Source organism: Marmota flaviventris, chromosome 7 (assembly GCF_047511675.1).
Source record: "Marmota flaviventris isolate mMarFla1 chromosome 7, mMarFla1.hap1, whole genome shotgun sequence".
Lineage (NCBI taxonomy): Eukaryota > Metazoa > Chordata > Mammalia > Rodentia > Sciuridae > Marmota > Marmota flaviventris.
In genome coordinates this window covers 53,181,293-53,206,071 of record NC_092504.1, presented here as the reverse complement: position 1 = coordinate 53,206,071, position 24,779 = coordinate 53,181,293, and the positions used below count along the sequence as shown (strand labels likewise).

The 24,779-nt window shown below is 33.0% G+C and overlaps 1 protein-coding gene across 1 annotated transcript in view; it reads left to right on the top strand.

Annotated features, from left to right (window-relative positions):
* LOC114102064 (transmembrane protease serine 11G-like) overlaps positions 1–23,576 on the top strand; it is a 30,040-nt gene extending 6,464 nt beyond the window's left edge. Inside the window, exons 4-9 of the mRNA XM_027947315.2 lie at positions 1,119–1,279; positions 10,833–10,871; positions 11,754–11,925; positions 18,502–18,761; positions 21,348–21,490; positions 23,415–23,576. Coding sequence (XP_027803116.2) covers positions 1,119–1,279; positions 10,833–10,871; positions 11,754–11,925; positions 18,502–18,761; positions 21,348–21,490; positions 23,415–23,576 — 937 coding nt within the window. The remainder of the gene's footprint in view (positions 1–1,118; positions 1,280–10,832; positions 10,872–11,753; positions 11,926–18,501; positions 18,762–21,347; positions 21,491–23,414) is intronic.
* The last annotated feature ends 1,203 nt before the right edge of the window (positions 23,577–24,779 follow it).

The window sequence follows — 24,779 nt, the reverse complement described above, 5'->3', positions numbered from 1 at the left end:
TAAGGAGAGTAACTAAGAACAGAGTTGGGAGGAAGAGCATGAGAAGAAGATTAACATTAAACAGGGGTGAGAGGTGGGAGGGAAAAGGAAAGAGAAGGGAAATTGCATGGAAATGCAAGGAGACCCTCATGGTTATACAAAATTACATACAAGAGGAAGTGAGGGGAAAGGGGAAAAAAAAACAAGGGGGAAAAATGAATTACAGTAGATGGGGTAGAGAGAGAAGATGGGAGGGGAGGGGTTGGGGGATAGTAGAGGATAGGAAAGGCAGCAGAATACAACAGAGACTAGTATGGCAATATGTAAAACAGTGGATGTGTAACCGATGTGATGCTGCAATCTGTATACGGGGTAAAAATGGGAGTTCATAACCCACTTGAATCAAAGTGTGAAATATGATATGTCAAGAACTATGTAATGTTTTGAACAACCAACGATAAAAATTAAAGGAAAAATAAATAAATAAATGGAAAAAAAAGAGAGGTAAATAGGGAGCCTACATCATGGGAACAAATATTTACTCCTCACACTTCAGATAGAGCCCTAATACCCAGAGTATACAAAGAACTAAAAAAATTAAACAATAAGATAACAAATAACCCAATCAACAAATGGGCCAAGGACCTGAACAGACACTTCTCAGAGGAGGACATACAATCAATCAACAAGTACATGAAAAAATGCTCACCATCTCTAGCAGTCAGAGAAATGCAAATCAAAACCACCCTAAGATACCATCTCACTCCAGTAAGATTGGCAGCCATTATGAAGTCAAACAACAACAAGTGCTGGCGAGGATGTGGGGAAAAGGGTACTCTTGTACATTGCTGGTGGGACTGCAAATTGGTGCAGCCAATTTGGAAAGCATTTTTTATTTATTTACCAGGAAAAATTTTAGAAGTTTTAGAAACTCTCCTCTCCCTGAATGTCATCAAGTTTTCTAAGCAAGGAACAATACAGGAATTGATATCTGTTTAATATAGAAAGTAGAAAAATCACAACAATAAAATGCCTAGAATATTTATGTTGTACTTTCTTAAAGATATTTAAGTATAAATGTAGGACATAATAATTACTATGACTATGACCTCACTCATTCTGGTGTCTTTGTTTTTCAGGCCAAGTGATAAGGGTTTGAAAGTGGATGTACTGATTAAATTACAGTTTACTTCTAACAGTGCAAACACTATAAAAAGGCAGGCTGATGACATTTTACACAGGATGTTGAACTCAAATGAGAGCTTCTTGAAGAAAGACCCTTCATTACCTTATCTTAGAGGCAAGAAATACTGCTTTTTTTCTTCTCTTATGATGGCTAATGATTTTAACAATCTGCTCATTAACAGAAATTATCTTTATTTCATCATAAAATGAAACCACTTTCATTTAAGGATCTTAGTGACTTGATAATAAAGAAATCTCCACACAACACCAAAGATTATCTTCCTTCTTCTAGTCTGGAAATAAATACAAAAAAGAATTGTGTGATGATACAATGGTACTTATTCCCTTTTAATTAATGTTAGTGAAATTCTTTGGAGTAAGGATGCATGGGGTACAAACCTACATTCTGCTTTTGATACAGTAATCTGTTAAGACTGGCTATTTTCCAATGCTTTCTCTAATCTGAATCCATAATTTAAGAGTGATGTAGACACATGAACTACAATATATGGAAAATGAACATGATATAGGCTCAAGTAGAAAAAAAACCTGACGATTTTAGATTACCCTATCACATTCTTCCTATATCACACAGGACAGGATTAAATTACATGGAGTTGGCAGGAGAAAAGAGATGCCAGACACTGATAGGCCCTGTCTCAAGCATAAATACGCTATCTCACTTTAGACACAGACATAAAAAGCTGGTTGATAAATGTTTGGGGTATGAGATTCAACAAAGTTCATTATAATTTGCAGATGGTTGCTAGCCTATGAATTATCTTCAAAGTTGTCATATTTTACCAGAACTTATTTAAGTTATAAAACAAGATTGGAAGTCTGATAGAAAATTACAAGCTACCAATAAATCTTCCTTCTGTACTTTTTCCCCCGAAAAGGTTTCAGAGGGTTAGAGCCCTTACGTTAATAAGGGAGAAAATTACATTACATATTTGGCCAAAGTCAGAATGAAGAAAAAAATATCTTGAAGATAAGAACTTGAGGTCTCTATAATGCCCAACATCTAGTTCTATTAGTCATGCAGCTAAAACATAGTGGACTCTCAATCTATGCACTGAACTTTAGACAGCAGAGATAAGACTTCCTCAAGGAAAGATTTTTTTGAGAAGATGCAGATATGTGTGAAAAAGTAACTTTACTTTTAAGAACTTTAATTTTGATGTTGAGCTCCTGTTAAGTCAAATGTTAGAAACATAAATTCCTAATTTCTGAATCTACTCCCACCCCTAGGATATTATGGGAATCTAGGCCCTTCACAATGTTGCTGGATGAGGGTTAGGGGGTTTAGGTGGCAGTTATTGGTTCATGCAGGCATCTGCTGATCTCTTTACTGCCATATCCTCAGTTGCCTATCTAAACAAGTTGTTAGACATCCCCATTCCCATCAAAAGCCCCTCAGAGTAGTAATTCTTCCTAATACTTCTATGCTTCACAAGGATGTTTGGCAATTTGGATTGCATGTTTTTGTTTCATCTCTTTGCAAAAGCCTATATATTCCTTGAACGTAGGAACTATGACTTCTGTAGTCATAAGACCATCCCAAAATTAGAATAACACTCCACATAGGGTACGAACTCAGTATTTGTAAAATGTTTGATTTTTAACTCTGTAAATTAACACAGTCCCTTGAAAGTGGGCAAGAAAAAAAAGGAGTCTTTTAAAATTAGTAATGTAAAGAACATGAGTAATCTGAAATCATTCCTTTTTCCACAGTCTTAGAAATGTATTAAAAAAACAAGTGAGATATTTATACTTTAATATTTTTTACACAAACTTGAGTTTTATTAAGTAAATACATTTAAATATATTTCATTCCTTGGTATTCTTGGGAGATTGGTTCCAGTACCCTCCACAGACCCCAGATACCAAAATCTGGAAATGCTTTAGTCCCTTATATAAAATACAGTAGTATTTGCATATAACCTATGCATAATGTTCCCTATGGTTTAAATTATTTCTAGGTTGCTTATAATACCTAATACCCTATAAATGGTATATAAATAATTGTTATACTGTATTTTCTAGGGAATAATGACAAGAAAAAAGTCTGTATGTGTTCAGTACAGACACAAATTTTTTTCTGCGTATTTTTTATTTTCCATTACTTGAATCTGCAGAAGTGAAACCTGCAGGTGTGAAGGGCCTACTGCATATAGTATAGAGAAACAAATGCATGAAATGTACTGTAGGAGAGACTGAGTGATGGAGGAAAATACCCTAGATCAAAACTCAGAAGACCTGTATAACCACGGTAAATCAATAGTAGGTTAGTTAAGAGAAGTTGATGAAACATCATGTCTCAGTGTCTGCTTTACGAGATGAAGATCATTAATAACTATGGAACTAATTCTTTAAGAAGGTGTAAAAAAAAACTCAGAAAGGTTCTAAGGACAAATAAATTGATTTAATATATTGTTTACATATTTTCTCATGTATCTATTTTTAACAATCTTGATTCTGGGAAGTTAGAGAACTGATTAACTTGCTTTGAAAGATAAGTGAAGAGATAAAACACATACATGGGCCCACAAATGGATATTATAAGAGTTATCTGGATACAAAGCTCAACACAAAAGAAACAATATAGAAATGTATTAAGCTAAATCATTTAAAATGTTTTTATAAGATTATAATAAAGAATGAGGGTCAGTTTGAGTTTAGTTTTCTGAGGTAATATAACGTAGATTACAGAAACAGTTGTCTGTATCTTTGAAGAAACACTGCAGATTAAACATAATTAATTTTAACTTTAAAATAAAGTTAAGACTTTATTTTAACATTTATTATATGTGAACATTTATTTTCATTTTGTAGAAGTTAGAATTCACCCCAGTGGTTTCAAGTGACTAAGTTAAAAAGAAGATCAACAAAAAAGAGAAAACAATTAGTTAAAGAGCAAATCAGCCAAAATTGTTAATTATTTTTTAAATCTGTATTTTGAGTTGTTGCTTTTGTTTTTTATAATCTTTCATGAAATTTTTGGATAATTATTTTATTTATCCTAAAATATATATTCATTTCTTTTCATCATTCAAGTGCACATAATATATTAGAAAAAAACACATAGAATTCATTTTAGGAAAAGCGAGAAGTGGTAATTTTGGGGTTGCTTTTAAAAATGACTATATTTTTACAGAAGTTTCTAGTTTACACCATAATCAAAAGAAAAATAGATTGTATGGAGATAGTGGTCATAAAAACTTCATTTTATGTCAACTATGTTTGTTCTATGTCATATAATGTTTAAGCTCTTCCTCTAAATCTATCAGAATCACTTCAGATACAAACATCAAAAATCTAAATATCAAATAATATTTGGTATTACTTTTATTCAAAATACCATAATCTAAAAGTTTTTAAGTTTTTACAATAATACTGCTATTTGCAGTTTTCAGTCACTGACACTTTTACCTTCTAAATTTTGTATTTACCATATTTATAGCAGCTTTAACATTAGAGTAGGTTAACTAAAAACATTAATCTTTAATATTTCATTTGTCTCATTTTGTGGTTCTATTTCAAACAAAAATAGTGCTCTTTTTCAGTTGGATTGGATACTTCATCCACTATTTATTTTGTTAGGTAGGAAAATGAATATTTAGTAGAACTGAAAGAAATCCTAACAAATCAAAAAATTAAAACTAATATTCTAAATTACATACTATCAAGAAAAAAAATTCTCTTTTCAGATGTATGTATGTCTCAGTAATATTTTACCATTTTCCCCTTACTTTTTTCTTTTTTTGACCGCATATGCTTGAATTTCCTCTTCAAATGACAATACTTTGGGAATATTTTCTATAAAAAGAGTAGGAAAATAATTCAGACTTTCTACTACTATGCTTAATTTCTTAAAGTTTTATTTGGAAATAATTATAGATTCACACAAAGTTACAAATTTACAGGAAAACCTCATTCCCTTGCACCCTTTCCCTTGTATACGTAGAGAAATCTGTAACACTGCATGTATATGCTAAATTTTTTGTGAGAAATTTTTATCTAAATTCAGGAGCAATGGTAAATTTTTTTCCTGTTTGTCTGATTTTGGTATCAGAGTAATACTGGGCTCCCCAAATGAGCTCGGAAAAAATTTTCTTCTTTGAATACTGTTGTAAAAATTCTCCAGTGAAAGTGGACCTTAAGATTCTTTTTATTACAAATGCAATTTCTTTACTAGTAGCAATATTAAGTTTATCTATACCATCTTTGCAAGTTTTAATAGTTTGTGATATTTATTTATTTATTTATTTAGTACTGGGGTTAGAACTCAGGGGCACTCCATCACTGAGCCACATCCCCAGCCCTATTTTGTAATTTTATTTAGAGACAGAGTCTCACTGAGTTGCTTAGTGCCTCACCATTGCTGAGTCTGGCTTTGAACTCTCGATCCTCCTGCCTCAGCCTCCCAAACTGCTGGGATTGACAGTTTGTGATTTTAAAGCAATTTGTTCATCTGGACTTCTAAGCTATCTAACTTATGAAGTTACTTGTAGTATTTCTTAATTAATAATGAATATTATTTTCTCATTAAGCTCTTTTATCATATCCCCTCATTTTACTCTTGATATTGGTGATTTCAATCTTCTCTATTTCTTTGTCATTTTTCCCAGAGGTTTATAGATTTTCTTGAATTTTTTTGTAACATGTTTTCTGTGTGTCATGATTTTTTCTCTATTTTTTCTGTTTTCAGTTTCATTAAGATTTTTATCTGGATTGCTTTTTATCTTTATTATTTCCTTTCTCTTCTTTACTTTAGGTCTATTCTTTTATGTTGCTAGTTTTTTGAAATAGGAATTTAGAATATTAATATCAGTATTCATTTATAATGTATAAAACATTAAGTGTTATAAATTTCTCTCTCCAAACTGTTTTATCTGCATCCAACAATAATTGGCATGCTTTATTTTCAGATTCATTCTGTTCCCTGTAATTTTTATTTTCTTTGAGATTTCTTGTTGGACCAATGATCTATTTTGTAGTGTATTTTAATTTCCAAGCATTTGGAGATTTTCCCATTATTTTTATGGTTTTAATTCTCAGTTTGACTCCATTATGGACAGAGTAGATGATCTGTTCAGTACTTTCAAGTATGTTGAGGACTATGACTCAGGATATGTCTACTAGAAGAATATTCCCATGAGTGTTTTGAGTATATTCTTGCTATTGTTGTGCAAAGTATTTTTAAGTTCTATTAGATATTATTGATTGCTAATGTTATTAGTTCTATATCCTTGCAAATTTTCTGTGTAATAATTAATTAATTGTTGAAATTGGGGTATAATGAAGTTCCTATCTATAATTGTGTATTTTTCTATATTTCTTTTCATCTCTTTCAGCTTTTGCTTCATTTATTTAGAAATTGTGTTGTATAATTTACAAACATAGATTGCTACATATTCTTGGTGTATTTATCCTTCCATTGTTATATAAGTTCCCTATTTGTCCCTAGTAATTTCTTTGTTCTGAAGTTCAGAGCAAAGAAATACCAATATCAATAGCAAAATCAAAATCTAATATCAATATCAAAATCTAATATTAATATAGTTATTCCTGCTTTTTATGGATTATTGTTATACTGTTTTCTTTCTTTTCACATTCAGATATGTAGATATGTCTGAAATGAGTTTCTTGTAGATAGCACATAGTTGAGTCATATTTTTCAATTCCTTTCTGCCAATCTGTCTCTTAATTGTAGTGTTTAAACTATTTACATATTAAAATAACTATGGATATGTTAAGGCTTAAATCTTTCACTTCATTATTTGTTTTCTGCTTGTACAGTATCTTGCTCCACAGTTCCTCACTTTTTGCTTCCCTATGGGTAACTGGAACATTTTTTTTGCAGTTTCATTTTGATTTACTTATAGACTGTTGCAAGTGTCATCACATACACATGTAATTAACACAGCCTATAAGTATCAACATTGTACCACTTCAAATTAAATGTAAAAACTTCACTTCCTTTTGGGTATCTTTACTCTCTCCACTTTTTAAATATACTTTTCCTAAGTATTTCTTCACCATACATCCAACACAACATCAGTTGTGTTTTGTTTGAACCATAAAATATGTTTAAAGAAATTCATGAAGTAAAAAATAGTCTTTTATTTTTATTTGTACATTTATTCATTCTGTGCCTTTCCTTTCTGAAAGTTTTAACCCTCTTTGGTTATAATTTGCTTTTCTGTTTGGACAGTTTTCTTAGCCATATTTAAGAGTAAATCTGTTAGAAACATATTACTTCAGTTTCTGTTTGCTCATCTAGGAATATATTTATTTCCTCTCCATTCCTTAAGGATATTTTCACTTGATATAGGACTTAGGGTTGATAGTTATTTCTTTTCAGAACTTGAAAAATACTATGCAATAATTTTGGCTTCCGTGACTTCAGATGAGAAAACCACTGTCATTTAATATAATGTACCTTCATAGATAATGTATCATATTTCTGTTTTTATGAATTTTTTCTTTGTCTTTAGTTTTTAGTAATTTAATTATAATGGATATTGAGGTAAATTTCTTTGAATTTATCCTCTTTGGCATTTTCTCAGCTTCTTGAATCTGTAAAGCTCTGTATTTCACCAAATTTGAAGAATTTTCAACCATTTTTTAAAAATTACTATTTAAGTCCCATATTCTTCCTCCACTTTTTCTAGTTATCTGATTACATAACTCCTAGATTTTTTTTATTATTATCCCACCTATCCCAGAAGTTTTGTTCATTTCACTCTGATTTATTTTTGCTCTGCTCTTCACACTGAGTACATTCTACTGACTTGATTTCAGGTTCACTGATTCTAGTCTCTATCATTTTCCCTATACTGTTGGCATAATCCACCAAACTGTTTGGTTATTACTGTTATTGTTGTTATCAGTATTATTATCATGGTTATTATATTTCTCAGTCCTATAATTTTCCATGGTTATTTATTACTTGTGTTGCTTTGTTGATAGTTTCTATTTTCATTTGTTTCAAGATAATTTATACTTGATTTCTGAATGAATTTTTAGCAGCTCTTTAAAATCCATATCATATACTTCTAACATCTTATTTGACTCAAAATTAGCATTGGTAGTTGTCGTATTCACATTATACTTTTTCTGTTTTAGGGTATGGAAAGTAAATTTTTTATATCCTGAATATTTTAATTATTATTTTAGGAGACCCTTAATCCTATTTAATTCTTCCATTTTACCAGTCAATCTACTTAGGTGAGGAGTATAGATTCTTACCTACTTTTGTTATTTCAATGAAAGTTCAGTTTTCAGATCTTTGCAGGGCTACCCTGTTATGCTGGGGCTTCCTCTCAATCACTGTTGTCAGTGCCACCTGTGAGAGTAGAATATGCTTTTCTTGGCTACCTGAATCAGGAGGCTTCCCTCTATGGAGGCTGAATTGGGCTTGAGTTTCCTTTCGCCAGTGGGTGGATGCAGGTATCTGCTGACACTGTCTCTGTGGGTACTTCAGTTTGCCTGCCAGTGGCTTGGTTTTAACATAGGATTGGAATGGTGAAGGTTTTGATTACTGTTTCTAGAAGAATTAACTGCCAGGCTTAAATTGTAACGTAGATCTCTGTTGTCTTTACCTCTTCCCATTATTTTGGATAGAGAGAATAGAGTATTCTCGGGATATTTTATCTATGCTTGTTAATAATGACAGATTGTTGGCCTTTCTGGTCCCCAGTCTAGGCTATGTTTAAAACAAAAAGAAAACCAAAAAATTCCACCATTTGTCCTTCCTCAAATTTTGAAGACTTTAACTATACTTTTTTTTCTAGCTTATTGCTATCTAACAAAGAATTTTCAGAATATAGTTGTCTCTCAGTAGCAATTCCCTTACATAAAGTGGCTTAGTGTTTGCATATAACCTACCCAATCCTCAAATGTATTTTAACTCATATCTAGATTACTTATAATACCTAATACACAGCAAATACTGTGCAAATACTAGTTATACTGTATTATTTAGGTAAGGATGACAGGAAACAACGTATATGTTGTAATATACAACTTTTTCAAATATTTTTGGTCCAAAGTTGGTTGAATTTACAGATACACAACCCACAAATATAGAATGCCAATGGCAATTATATTTATAGAAAAGTAGGGAAAAGTTGGTTTATACAATCTTATTCTAGAACTGAAGCTGTTCAATTTTTCATTCTGAAAGAGGTGTACATCTACTATATAATGTTCATATATAAGATGTGTAGCCCTTTCATAGAAGTTGATCAAAAATTTCTGAATGCACAGCAATGAATTTAGGGTTAAATTAAACTAATTTGTGAACTAACCGTAACCCCACCGCTCTAGTGCATAGGACTCAGTAAATTAGTAGTTGTTATTATTGTTCATTTTTTCCTTAGCAAGAATGTGTTGGAAGTCTATTTGATGCAGGAACAGAAGTCTCTGTCCTCATACAACTAATATTCTAATTGCAGTAAGAAAGATAATGACCAAAAAAGTAATTAAATAAACAAGGTAATATCAAACACTGAAACCCCATGCAGAGAGCAGAAAATAGGAGACTATGTTAGATTTGGTTGTCATGGAAAGTCTCCCTGAAGAGGGGATTTTTAAGTTGTGATATGATTGACAACCATAAAAAGACCAAGGGAAAACATTTCTGATGAAGGGGTCATCATGAAGAAAAACTGAAGGTAATGACAACCTCCACACAGTCAAGAAACAGAAATGCCAAGGTGGCCACTGAGTAATGGCTCAGAGCAAGAGCTATTCAGAATGACATCAAGAACATAAATGGTGACCATGTCACATAGTCTAGGAAGGAAGGCTGTGTTTATTCTAAAGGCTAGGGAAGCCATTAGGGAATTGTTACTGTTATTGGCAAAATCTAACTCCAAGATTTACACAAACTCCCTAAGCATAGTCCTTTCAGATGATCTTAATGTTCCTCTTTAGAGTCTGACCTATATTAAAGACTTATTCCTTTGCAGGCTCACCAAAAGTCTAGCCCAGCTTTCATCTTAACACAGTATGGGTCTGAATTCTCATTATACTGGGCGGCATAAGGAACAATAAAAGTAACTTGGGGAAACAGTCACAGATTGTATTCTTTCTCTGTTTTACTTTATGAACAATAGGACTAACAAGGTAACATGTTTTGAGGATTTATTAGTATACTGGTGAATTTGGATTCCATAGGAAGCACACAATACCTTTATTTTGCTTCTTTGGACCAAACTTAGATATCAGGCTTCAAGGATGCCTTAAATAGCTTTACTATAATCCAACCATACAAATGAAGATAGAAAGAAATGGTCTCTAGATATATAAGAGTAAGCATGTGACATTGGTCTTACACCTTGTTTAACTTCTGTTTTTATAAATTAGTATGGTGTTAATTAAGTCAATGGAATTCTCCTTCATGAAAAACAATATCCTACTCTATACCCATGATTTTATAGTCATGAGCCAGGAATTTCCTAGAGTCCACATGTGTCAGAAGAATTCAATTTACATGTAGGTCACTAGTTTTGGTAAAATTTTATTCTACTAAATTTAAATTAAGAATTTCCTGACTAATGCAGTTCTTCCCAGTCAGCAAAAATCATGTTAAGTATGCATAGTGTTTTAAATTAAAACAGTTCCATCACCAAGCAATGAATTTGGTTTTTTTTTTCCAGAAATGAATGGAGCACAAGCAGAACATATTCTGAACAGTTGTAAGTTCAAAAATATCATGGAGATTTTTATAAATCAAAGAATAAAGCACAACATTCATAGCCTTTCTGTATTTCCATGTTTACAGTTTCTCAAATGCATATATTATCTCTAAATTGATATGTAATGTGATTATATTCAAGGGAAACAATTACTACTAATAGTTTGGGAATTGTTCTTTGACAATATTTTCTCTTCTCCCAAGAAAATTTCACTGATGACTTCTTTAACAATTTCCTTGTATTTTTTTCTTTTTTTAATAATATATTTTCAACCTTTCTTTTTTTATTCTTTTTTTTGTTTATTTATTTTTATGTGGTGTTGAGGATCGAACCCAGTGTCTCACACGTGCAAGGCAAGCACTCTATTGCTGAGCTACAACCCCAGCCCCAATTTTCTTGTATTTTTTCATATTTATTTTTATTTGGCTCCTTTTCTTAGAGTAGAAATTTTTGCTTAACGTTAAATTATATCCACCAACTCTAATATAGAAGCTTAAATTTATGCTATAGTAGTGTATTTTAAAGTATTTCAAGAGCACAATTGTTTTTCTGCAATAAATAACACTCAAATATATTCAATATCACTGAGATAAATTGTTACACATTGAGAACATGATCCAGGAAAATATGAAAAAAAATTTTAAAGGAAATTGCTTTAAAAACATAAAATCTGGTATTAAGTAATTATTAAAATGTTATTAATTATTCAAAATAGGAACATCCCACTTTCAATGTAAATAATTATTATTATATGTAATGTTAATGTCAATGAAATTTTTTAAGGAAAGTCCCATCTAAAAATGTTTCTAACTTTAATTATGTACCAAACATACCTAGACACGTCTATAACTCTGGAATTAAACATCTTTTCCCTTCTGACAGGTTGTGGTTTAGGGAAGGAGTACCCACCCATGGAAAGAATTGCTAATGGCCAAGTAGCAAATAAAGCTGACTGGCCATGGCAAGCCAGCCTGCAGATAGACGGGGGCCATTTCTGTGGAGCATCTTTGATCAGCGAAGAGTGGCTATTGACAGCTGCTCACTGTTTTGAACTGTAAGTCCTCAATCCATACCACAGGATCACCAAATTCAGCTCTTTTTCTCATTTTCAAAGCCAGTAATTCTTATCTTCTTTTCATTTCCTTCATGAACACCCAGAACCTCCCAATGGCACTTATGATTGCCCACAGGCTTGCAAAGAGTGGCAATTACTAAGGAGTAGCAGAAAATTTATAGACAATCTTCAGCTCCATCCAAAAATACATTCTCTAGTGATCTCAATTTTAACAAGAAACAAGCGAACACTGGAAAAAATTAAACACTTTCACTAGTTTTCCTGAGATATACTATAGATATTTTAAAGCTCTGTTAATAGTATTTATATCTGATTAACCCAAATGAACATCTTTATTTTTTTATTTATTTTTTCCTTTAATTTTTTATTGTTGGTTGTTCAAAACATTACATAGTTCTTGACATATCATATTTCACACTTTGATTCAAGTGGGTTATGAACTCCCATTTTTACCCCGTATACAGATTGCAGAATCACATCAGTTAAACATCCACTGTTTTACATATTGCCATACTAGTGTCTGTTGTGTTCTGCTGCCTTTCCTATCCTCTACTATCCCCCATCCCCTCCCCTCCCATCTTCTCTCTCTACCCCATCTACTGTAATTCATTTCTCCCCCTTGTTTTTTTTCCCCCTTTCCCCTCACTTCCTCTTGTATGTAATTTTGTATAACCATGAGGGTCTCCTTGCATTTCCATGCAATTTCCCTTCTCTTTCCTTTTCCCTCCCACCTCTCACCCCTGTTTAAAGTTAATCTTCTTCTCATGCTCTTCCTCCCAACTCTGTTCTTAGTTACTCTCCTTATATCAAAGAAAACATTTGGCATTTGTTTTTTAGGGATTGGCTAGCTTCACTTAGCATAATCTGTTCTAATGCCATCCATTTCCCTGCAAATTCTATGATTTTGTCATTTTTTAATGCAGAGTAATACTCCATTGTGTATAAATGCCACATTTTTTTTATCCATTCGTCTATTGAAGGGCATCTAGGTTGGTTCCACAGTCTTACTATTGTGAATTGTGCTGCTATGAACATCGATGTAGCAGTGTCCCTGTAGCATGCTCTTTTTAGGTCTTTAGGGAATAGAACGAGAAGGGGAATAGCTGGGTCAAATGGTGGTTCCATTCCCAGCTTTCCAAGAAATCTCCATACTGCTTTCCAAATTGGCTGTAGCAATTTGCAGTCCCACCAGCAATGTACAAGTGTACCCTTTTACCCACATCCTCGCCAGCACTTGTTGTTGTTTGACTTCATAATGGCTGCCAATCTTACTGGAGTGAGATGGTATCTTAGGGTGGTTTTGATTTGCATTTCTCTGACTGCTAGAGATGGTGAGCATTTTTTCATGTACTTGTTGATTGATTGTATGTCCTCCTCTGAGAAGTGTCTGTTCAGGTCCTTGGCCCATTTGTTGATTGGGTTATTTGTTTTCTTATTGTTTAATTTTTTGAGTTCTTTGTATACTCTGGATATTAGGGCGCTATCTGAAGTGTGAGGAGTAAAGATTTGTTCCCAGGATGTAGGTTCCCTATTTACCTCTCTTATTGTTTCTTTTGCTGACAAAAAACTTTTTAGTTTGAGTAAGTCCCATTTGTTGATTCTAGTTATTAACTCTTGTACTATGGGTGTCCTATTGAGGAATTTGGAGCCCGATCCCACAGTATGTAGATCGTTGCCAACTTTTTCTTGTATCAGATGCCGTGTCTCTAATTTGATATCAAGCTCCTTGATCCATTTTGAGTTAACTTTTGTGCATGGCGAGAGAAAGGGATTCAGTTTCATTTTGTTGCATATGGATTTCCAGTTTTCCCAGCACCATTTGTTGAAGATGCTATCCTTTCTCCATTTCATGCTTTTAGCCCCTTTATCAAATATAAAATAGTTGTAGTTTTGTGGATTGGTTTCTGTGTCCTCTATTCTGTACCATTGGTCCACCCACCTGTTTTGGTACCAGTACCATGCTGTTTTTGTTACTATTGCTCTGTAGTATAGTTTGAGGTCTGGTATCGCTATACCGCCTGATTCACACTTCCTGCTTAGAGTTGTTTTTGCTATTCTGGGTCTTTTATTTTTCCATATGAATTTCATAATTGCTTTATCTATTTCTACAAGAAATGCCATTGGGATTTTGATTGGCATTGCATTAAACCTATAGAGAACTTTTGGTAATATCGCCATTTTGATGATGTTAGTTCTGCCTATCCATGAACAGGGTATATTTTTCCATCTTCTAAGATCTTCTTCTATTTCTCTCTTTAGGGTTCTGTAATTTTCATTGTATAAGTCTTTCACCTCTTTTGTTAGGTTGATTCCCAAGTATTTTATTTTTTTTGAGGATATTGTGAATGGGGTGTTTTTCCTCATTTCCGTTTCCGAAGCTGATAATCAGAAATGCCTTTGATTTATGCGTGTTGATTTTATATCCTGCCTCTTTGCTGAATTCATTTATTAGTTCTAGTAGTTTCTTTGTAGACCCTTTTGGGTCTTCTAGGTATAGAATCATGTCTTCTGAAAATAGTGATAATTTAAGTTCTTCTTTTCCTATTTTTATGCCTTTAATTTCTTTCGTCTGTCTAATTGCTCTGGCCAGTGTTTCGAGAACTATGTTGAACAGAAGTGGTGAGAGAGGGCATCCCTGTCTTGTTCCAGATTTTAGAGGGAATGCCTTCAATTTTTCTCCATTCAGAATGATGCTAGCCTGAGGCTTAGCATAGATTGCTTTTACAATTTTGAGGTATGTTCCTGTTATCCCTAGATTTTTCTAGAGTTTTGAACATAAAGGGATGCTGTACTTTGTCTAATGCTTTTTCTGCATCTATCGAGATGATCATATGGTTCTTATTTTTAAGTCTATTGATGTGGTGAATAACATTTATTGATTTCCGTATATTGAACCAGCCTTGCATCCTAGGGATGAATCCTACTTGATCATGGTGCACAATTTTTTTGATATGTTTTTGTATCTGATTCACCAGAATATTATTGAGGATTTTTGCATCTAGGTTCATTAGAGATACTGGTCTGTAGTTTTCTTTCTTTGAAGTGTCTTTGTCTGGTTTAGGAATCAGGGTGATGTTGGCCTCATAGAATGAATTTGGAAGTTCTCCCTCTTTTTCTATTTCCTGAAATAGCTTGAAAAGTATTGGTATTAGTTCCTCTTTAAAGGCTTTGTAAAACTCTGCTGTATACGCATCCAGTCCTGGGCTTTTCTTAGTTGGTAGTCTTTTGATGGTTTCTTCTATTTCCTCAATTGATATTGGTCTCTTTAGGTTGTCTATATCCTCCTGACTCAATCTGGGCAGATCATATGACTTACGAAATTTATCGATGCCTTCACTATCTTCTATTTTATTGGAGTATAAGGATTCAAAATAATTTCTGATTATCTTCTGTATTTCTGAAGTGTCTGTTGTGATATTGCCTTTTTCATCCCGTATGCTAGTAATTTGAGTTCTCTCTCTTCTTCTCTTCATTAGCATGGCTAAGGGTCTGTCGATTTTATTTATTTTTTCAAAGAACCAACTTTTAGTTTTGTCAATTTTTTCAATTGTTTCTTTTGTTTTGATTTCATTAATTTCAGCTCTGATTTTAATTATTTCTTGCCTTCTACTTCTTTTGCTGTTGTTTTGCTCTTCTTTTTCTAGGATTTTGAGATGAAGTATGAGATCATTTATTTGTTGGTTTTTTTCTTTTTTTAAGGAATGAACTCCAAGCAATGAATTTTCCTCTTAGAACTGCTTTCAATGTGTCCCATAGATTCCGATATGTTGTGTCTGTGTTTTCATTTATCTCTAAGAATTTTTTAATTTCCTCCTTGATGTCTTCTATAACCCATTGATCATTCAGTAACCTATTGTTCATTCTCCAAGTGATGCATGATTTTTCCTTCCTTCTTTTATCATTGATTTTCAGTTTCATTCCATTATGATCAGATAAGATGCATGGTATTATCTCTACTCCTTTATATTGTCTAAGAGTTGCCCTGTGACATAATATATGATCTATTTTTGAGAAGGATCCATGTGCTGCTGAGAAAAAAGTGTAACTGCTTGATGTTGGGTGGTATATTCTATATATGTCAATTAAGTCTAGGTTATTAATTGTGTTATTGAGTTCTATAGTTTTCTTATTCAACTTTTGTTTGGAAGATCTGTCCAGTGGTGAGAGAGGTGTGTTGAAGTCTCCCATGATTATTGTATGGTGGTCTATTAGACTCTTGAAGTTGAGAAGAGTTTGTTTGATGAATATAGCTGCACCATTGTTTGGGGCATATATATTTATGATTGTTATGTCTTGTTGGTGTATGGTTCCCTTGAGCAGTATGTAGTGTCCCTCTTTAACCCTTTTGATTAACTTGGGCTTGAAATCTATTTAGTTTGATATGAGTATGGACACTCCTGCTTGTTTCCGAAGTCCATATGAGTGATATGATTTTTCCCAACCTTTCACCTTCAGTCTATGTATGTCTTTTCCTATCAAATGTGTCTCCTGTAGGCAGCATATTGTTGGGTCTTGTTTTGTGATCCATTCTACTAGCCTGTGTCTCTTAATTGGTGAGTTTAAGCCATTAACATTTAGGGTTATTATTGAGATATGGGTTGTTCTTCCAGTCATATTTGTTTATTTATGTTACTAAACATGGCTTGTTTTCCTCTTTGATTATTTTCCCCCCTTTACTGTCCTACCTCCCACTGTTGGTTTTCATTGTTATTTTCCATTTCCTCTTCCTGTAATGTTTTGGTGAGGATGTTTTGAAGAGATGGTTTTCTAGCTGCAAATTCTTTTAACTTTTGTTTATCGTGGAAGGTTTTAATTTCATCTTCCATCCTGAAGCTTAATTTCGCTGGATACACAATTCTTGGTTGGAACCCATTTTCTTTCAGTGTTTGAAATATGTTATTCCAGGATCTTCTAGCTTTCAGAGTCTGTGTTGAAAGATCAGCTGTTATCCTGATTGGCTTACCCCTAAATGTAATCTGCTTCCTTTCTCTTGTAGCTTTTAAAATTCTCTCCTTATTCTGTATGTTGGGCATCTTCATTATAATGTGTCTAGGTGTGGATCTCTTATGATTTTGCACATCCGGCGTCCTGTAGGCTTCTAGGATTTGGGATTCTGTCTCATTCTTCAAGTCTGGGAAGTTTTCTCGTATTATTTCATTGAATAGATTGCTCATTCCTTTGGTTTGGACCTCTATACCTTCCTGTATCCCAATGACTCTTAAGTTTGGTCTCTTTATGTTATCCCATATTTCTTGGATGTTCTGCTCATGGTTTCTTAACAGTCTTGCTGAGCTGTCTATGTTCTTTTCAAGTTGAAATACTTTGTCTTCATTGTCTGATGTTCTGTTTTCTAAGTGTTCTACTCTGCTGGTAGTATTCTCAATTGAGTTTTTAAGTTGGTTTATTGCTTCCTGCATTTCTAGGATTTCTGTTTGTTTTTTATAACCTCTATCTCCCTGTATAGTTGATCTTTTGCTTCTTGGATTTGTTTATGTAATTCATTGTTGAAATGATCTTTCATTGTCTGATTTGGCTGTCTAATGTCTTCCTTGAGACTCCAGATCATCTGAAGCATGTATATCCTGAATTCTTTATCTGACATTCCATCTGCTGCAGATATTACCTCTTCTAACGTTGAGTTGAACTGCACTGCTTGTGGTCCTTTCTTTCCTTGTCTTTTCATACTGTTCGTGTTTCTTTCTGCTTGGTGAAACTGTTGTGTTATTGAATTTTCCCCCTATATATTTATATTGCTCTCATATAGTTGCAAAGTCTCCCTCGCAGGCGCGGGCAGTGGCTCTGCCCCTCCTCCAATTGGGGCAATGTGCCTACCATGCCGGCTGGCCGCTGGGCCTGTTCTGCCGGTCGGTAGCAGGTCTGCCTACCTTCCAAATGAACATCTTTAGTGCTGTACTTTTACCCATGTATGCTTTTTGAAGTTTTAACATCTGAGACCATTGGAGATAATGAAGATATACAGTAACCATAGTGAAACTCACATAAATGGGATCATATTCTGGTTAAAATGCTAAATAGAAAGGGAGCAAGAGAAAACAATACATAACATATATATCTCTAAGATATCTTTCTCAGCCCGACTCAGTTTTTTACCCCTTTCTCTTTCTCTCCATAGCTATGCATATATTTATATAGCTATACAAGGATACATGAGTACATGTTTGTGTATGTGAAAATATGTAGGCAAATATGTCTCCTATTTATTTATTTATATTTTCTTCAATTAATCAGTATTATTTCATAATCAAAATGGCAAAATATGTTTTTTCCTTTAAAAAATACAAACTCCCCTCAAACTCTTGCTCAGGGAGTAATTTAAGCTACCTGAGAATGAGGACTGTTGAAATAATCCGCTAGTTGAAAGTAAAGCTGTTCTAGGAGAGAAGCCTCAAATAAGAAGGTGAGAAGGTTCCACTCAACCATTACATTTGAAAATGTGCCCTTTTTTCACACTAGTGCCCCATGCCATCCAGAGTCCGGGCAACTCTAGACTATATCATAAGTGAACACACTGTGCTCCTTTTAATCTGTGATCAGTTACAAAAACCCCAAACTATGGACGGCAAGTTTTGGAACAACCCTGAACCCTCCACTGATGAGAAGACAGGTGCAGTCAATCATTGTTCATGAAAACTATGCTGCCCACAAGCGTGATGATGACATCGCTGTGGTGAAGCTCTCCACCCCAGTCCTATTTTCTGAAGATGTGCACAGAGTCTGTCTCCCAAATGCTACGTTTGAAGTCTTGCCTAAGAGTAAAGTGTTTGTCACTGGATGGGGAGCATTAAAGGCAAATGGTGAGTATCTCAGTAAAAACAACAAAGCAAAAAATACAAACTTGGACCTAGCTTCTTTTTTCATAAATATATGAAATAAAGCATAAAATCAAAATATCAAAACACCTCATGTCAAATACACCAAAATTAAAACAGATATGATGGATTTTGAAAACTTCATTACTATTAGTAAAACACAATACCTATATTTATTGTCATTTTTACACACTATTTTGGAAACATGTTGGAACCATCTTTTCAAAATGAACAAAGCATATCTTCTCACATAATGTTTTTCTTTATTTATCATCTTTCATATGTAAAGATTCTACCATGGCTGCATGATTCCTAAAGTATACAATTTGCAAGCACTGGTATGATAAACTTCAGTATCATGCAACTAAGCAGAAACAGCCCAAGAAAGGGATCTGAATTGTTGTTCTTTACCCAGAAAGGAGTACTAAATGGGGTTCTTCTGACTCATGTACCTATACAGCTATTCTTGAGTATGTGACTTCATTATTTTACTTTATTATTAAAGTCTGAAACTACATTTTTATATTTTACTCCACTTAATGACAGACAATAAATTGCAAAAATAATCTTTTAAATCTTGATGAGTCTTCAGTTCCTATGTTTTTTAGCTGAATGTTTTCTTACCTATGGTTTATTCTGCCCTTAGATTACTGATTCTTATTCTAGGCTATTAATAAATTTGAATCTTATTTATGTACTACTCACAGCATAGCTTTGATCTACTAAATTTTTATCAGTTGAGTTTTATAGAAACTTACTTCCTTACAAATGCACTTAACAATTCTAAACTTCAATCCAGGCTGATACACTATTGTCATATCTTGAAGAGTTCTTTTCCTCATGTCTGAGGCATTTGCATTGTTCTATAGGAAATGTGATAAGAAGGAAGAGGAATTAAATCCTTTGAGTTTTAAAGCCATTTGAGTCACAGTAGAAATGGAAAACATCTACCACTTGAGTAGCACCATTACACTTTCTTTACATGTAAAATTAGTAACTCATCAATACAGAGTTATACTTTGGGAGTAATTTGATATTTCATTATGAATTCTTTAAAGTCCAATAGTATGCAAGTTAGTGTACCTATTTATTCTAATAAGTTGCATATTTTCAGATATAACATTATGAACTTGTAAGACAACAGACTAACGTTAACTGCATACATATACATATTTTATTATGGTTTCTTTCTGCATTTTAAAGCTGATATGGACTACTCAATTTTTTCTCTTCCCTCCTCAAAATTATTCAGTCTTTCTAGATAGAAATCTTCTTACTAGATAGTTTACAAAACTAAAATTTCTACTTTCTAGATAGTTTCTTCCTTGAGTAGTTGATAATATAGAATAACTTTTTATATTGTTAGGCACTTTAATTGAAATTTTTAAAGTTGAGATTTAAAAATTATAAGCATTTGCAATTTAAAACTAGCATCGTTGACAATTAGCTAAACTAAATATTGTTACACAAAAATTACAAGTAGTTGGAATGCAGTTGATTAAACCCTGGGGATATCTAAAATTTTTTAAATGCCATTACAGACAGCAAAATAGTACTAAATATTGCTGAAGCACTTACACAATAAATAGATCAGACTGTGTAAAAAACTGTACAAAGAGCAGTTTGTGATTAAATTCTCTCTCTAGGAGCATTTCAAGCAAAATCAGAGATGGAGAGAAGAGAAAATGTTCAATGACCCTTCCATGCTTAAAGATAATAACTGAGGTAAAAAATTTCACTAGACTCCAGATAATCTTTAAAGAATGTAGAGAAATGGAACTTAATTTTTCAGCAAGCCAGTCAATATTAGGAGCGTGTACTTGCAAGTTTCAAAACAGAGAATTGGATTTCTGTATTCAAAAGTTTCTTACAAAAACCCCAGAAATCTAGGTCAACTCTTAGAAGAGCTCTAACTTTCTAACTATCCATCATTAACACTGAAGTGCAGCTTCAAGACCATGAGAATTTTATTTACATTACCCTAATATCTTCAATTCATCATAATAACTTTCATTTATTGAGAACTGAATGTGGGTAAGTTACCACCATAACTGATTTTATGTATCATATTTTACTCCCACAAAAAACATGAGATAGGTATCATTTTATCCTGTCTACAGGTGAGTACAGAGATCCTTAATAACTTTTCCAAGGTCACATAGCTCTTAAATTGTGCAAATAGTGTTCAAATTTACATCTGCCAACTCTAAGACCAGGATTCTTAAGCATAGAATTGCCCTGACTCACTGCTCAAATTACTACTCAAATGAATCCCTCATCTTCTCCTTTGTCTTTGAATCTGTTTCAGAGATCTATCTTTATGTGAATTATTAATATAATTTTAAAATAGAAGGTATTAGGTAGGAAAAGGAAAATATAATGGCTAAAACAATATGTATGCAACAAAATAATACTTTTAATATTATAATGAATTAACAAATGCGTAGTTAATTAATAAAACATGATCATTTCTTGTCCTAGAATTAGTTACTTGTTCTAGTATTTGTTCTGAAAAGCAAGTCAAGCTGTTTTCAGAGTAAATATAGTCTATTTACCTTTTTCCTCATTTAGGTCCCCTTTCAAATACACTGAGACAAGTTGAAGTAGAGATCATAAGTAATGATATATGTAATCAAGTTAAGGTGTATGGTGGTGCTGTATCATCAGGAATGATATGTGCTGGATTCTTGACAGGAAAACTCGATGCCTGTGAGGTAAGAATAGTCTCAAATCAAAAAAAAAAAAAGACTCTGTTGAATAAAGATGATCTTACTAACCACAGACCAATGTCACATCACACAATTCTATGATATTAACTTATGGAGGAGAGGAGAGTATAAAAAGAAGAGATGAAAGAATCATAAGACATATACCTTATTTAATACTTTACAGACCATGTAAAATAAAAAGTAATCAGTTGCAAAGTAGAGCTTTGATTAGAGAGAAATAATACAAACAGATAGTAGAAACTAATCTAGAAAGCATATATTCAGTGTTTCAAGGCATGTTCATATCCAAGATTTAGGTATCTAATCACTACTAAAAGCAAGCTGCTGTGAGATGAGATCTGCAAATATCTCCGTGGCCAATGAAGTTTTTACCTCATTGGTACCTAAATATTTGACCTTAAGTAATGTACATCCAGATATAATTACATTATTTAGAAACCAATAAAAAATAATGTATTTATGTACATTTATTCCTTATAATGTGCTATCTCATTGATCATATCTAAAAACTAAAAGATGCACTTAGCATTTTCCCCAACAAAACATTAATTTTAGGCAATAAGCATAATTTAAGGAGAATGTCAAAATTTGTTATTTAAAGGACTAAACCCAAATAACTAAAATAATAAAGATTTTACCTACAGTATTTGAAACTGAGTACAACAATTTAGTGATTTTTTTTTTTAAGAATAACATCCCTTTGAGAATTTGAGTTATATGTGCACATTTCTTACATGCAAACATGCCACTATTGATCTGCTTTTGACTGTCATGTGAGGGTAATAAACATTCTTTCACTTATCCATTCAAAAAAATTTTGACTTGTAAGGCACTTGGAAGTTGTTGAAAGAAACAAACACCTTAGAAGAATCATAATGCATTTACAATCTAGCACACAAGTAACTTAAACAAAGGAAGAGATGTCAGAATTTGCCTAAATATACCAAAATACAGGGTATTATTAACACTCACTTTACTTCCCAAGAGAGAGAAACAACATGGTGGTCAAAAATAAAACTCAATTATGACTTAGAGAAGAAACATACACATGTATATGTACATACAGATGTTCTTTTTTTCATGAGTTCACTCTGCCTTGCTTTCTTTCACTATTAGCCCAGTAAAATAGCGAGGACCTAAATTAGGAAGTGGGCCTGAGGGAACTAAGAGTCAAGGGTTTTTTTTTTCTGGTAGAACAGGATTTTCATACTCTATGCACCAGGGAAAAATGGGATGAAAATAGAAGGGACCGGACTAAAGACATAAGACTCTAGAACTCCTTGCCTGCTCAAACAGGATCATTTCTCTTATTTAAGAAATTTACAGTGGACTTTCATATGACAATTGTTTTGGATGAACTGGTCCATTGCTAAAAGACACACTTAACATCCTTTGACTAAACCCTGGTTTAAAGATAACACAGAGAAGTTCTCATGATTTAGATACTTTGCACTGGTTCGTTAGGGGTAGAGATTCCACCTTAGTTTCAAGCAAAATCCTTTCAGTAATAAATAGTGCACATTTGATACAACATTCCAGACACCTTTCTATTAACTAGTGTGATTAGAACAAAGTGAGACACTAATTCAAAAGTAAGAGATTATATTCCTAGCTAATAGAGTTTGGAGTGTCTTCATAGAGAAAGTGACATGTTAGTTGAATTTTTAGGTCATTGCTTATGAAAGAATTGCCTATCTAGATAGTTCTCGTTGTGGTTCCTATTTAGACAGAGAAAAAGGCATTAGCAAAACATTAAGAAATAGATTATCGTATTAATAGTAATGGGAAGTATATTAAAATTAGTTTCACATATTTCAGTCCAAATTATTGATTTTCTTTAGATGCCAACTGACTTTCATTTCTGGCACCCTTTCATTTATCACATTGACCATATTTTCTTCTTCTTCAGGGTGATTCTGGAGGACCTCTGGTTATTGCACAGGGTAGAAACATCTGGTATCTAATTGGAATAGTAAGCTGGGGAATAGACTGTGGAAAAGAAAACAAACCTGGACTTTATACCAGAGTGACTCATTATCGGGACTGGATTAAATCTAAAACCAACATCTAATATAACAACTAGCTCAACAACTAAACTGCAGTTGTCATATGTGGTCTCTAGCAACATGTATTCAGTGTGTGTTGTCTTGTGTATTATCATAAAGTTCAAGATGCAAATAAGTGTGGTCTGATGCCCTTCCCCTTAAAAATGAAGAAAGGATATTTTCAAGTCACCTGAAGTGATTTGCTGACCATGAGTGCAGACCACACTGTTAGCTCCACAAAAATCTGCCATTCCTGAAAAGTCTCTGATTATCTCTTGCTCATCTTTCTTTTCCCACAATTCATTTTAGAGTAATCTGGCAGTTTAACCAGATAAGTACAAACTGACAAGGGATTCTCTACTTTTTTCTGACAGAGCATTCTTTCCTTCCCTGATGACTCCAAGTTTTTGTCTTCATCAAATAATCCTCAAAAAGAATCTCTTGATCCACTGACTAGACAAGATAATTTTAGCTGATGTTGACACAAATGAAAGAGGAAGCACTAGACCTGAAACTAAGACTTAATAATTGAGTTGGCACTGCTGTGAAACCATCCCCTTTTGCCCTTAGATGTGCATTTAACTTTTCTTTGAAACTTGGAAATAAATTGATATTTATATTTTCATTCAATGGTGCAAATTTTAATTTTTTTTAAATAAACTGAGGTATATCTTTAAGCACTGACTAAATCCTTGGATCAGAGAGCAGGAGAATAGTCACATACTGCCTTTCACTGGATTCTTCTCTAAACTATGTAAAAATACCTTTGGTGTTAAGAAATTAAAGGCAAATTTGCTTGGACTTTTCATTGATTGAAAATGTAAAGATGCAAGGATTTAATAAGAAGCAGCTATTTTCTGCTCTAAAAGGAAGATATGTTCCAATCCTTGTGTAAATTTAATTTTCACTTGTATTTCATTATCTCTTTTAAAAAAACATGTATTTTTTTAGTTGTAGGTGGACACAATATCTTTATTTTATTTTTATGTAGTGCTGTGGATTGAACCCAGTGCCTCACACGAGATAGGTGAGCACTCTACCACTGAGCCACAATCCTGTCTCATTATCTCTTAATTCATTTTATTTAAATGGTTTTATTTTTATTTTTAAATAACTTCAGAACAATTAATAGGCCTGAAGATTTGGATGTAAATATAATTTGGATATTCATAACTTGCATGGGAAACCAAAATAAAGTTATATATTCATAAACAATTTGCTATGAGATT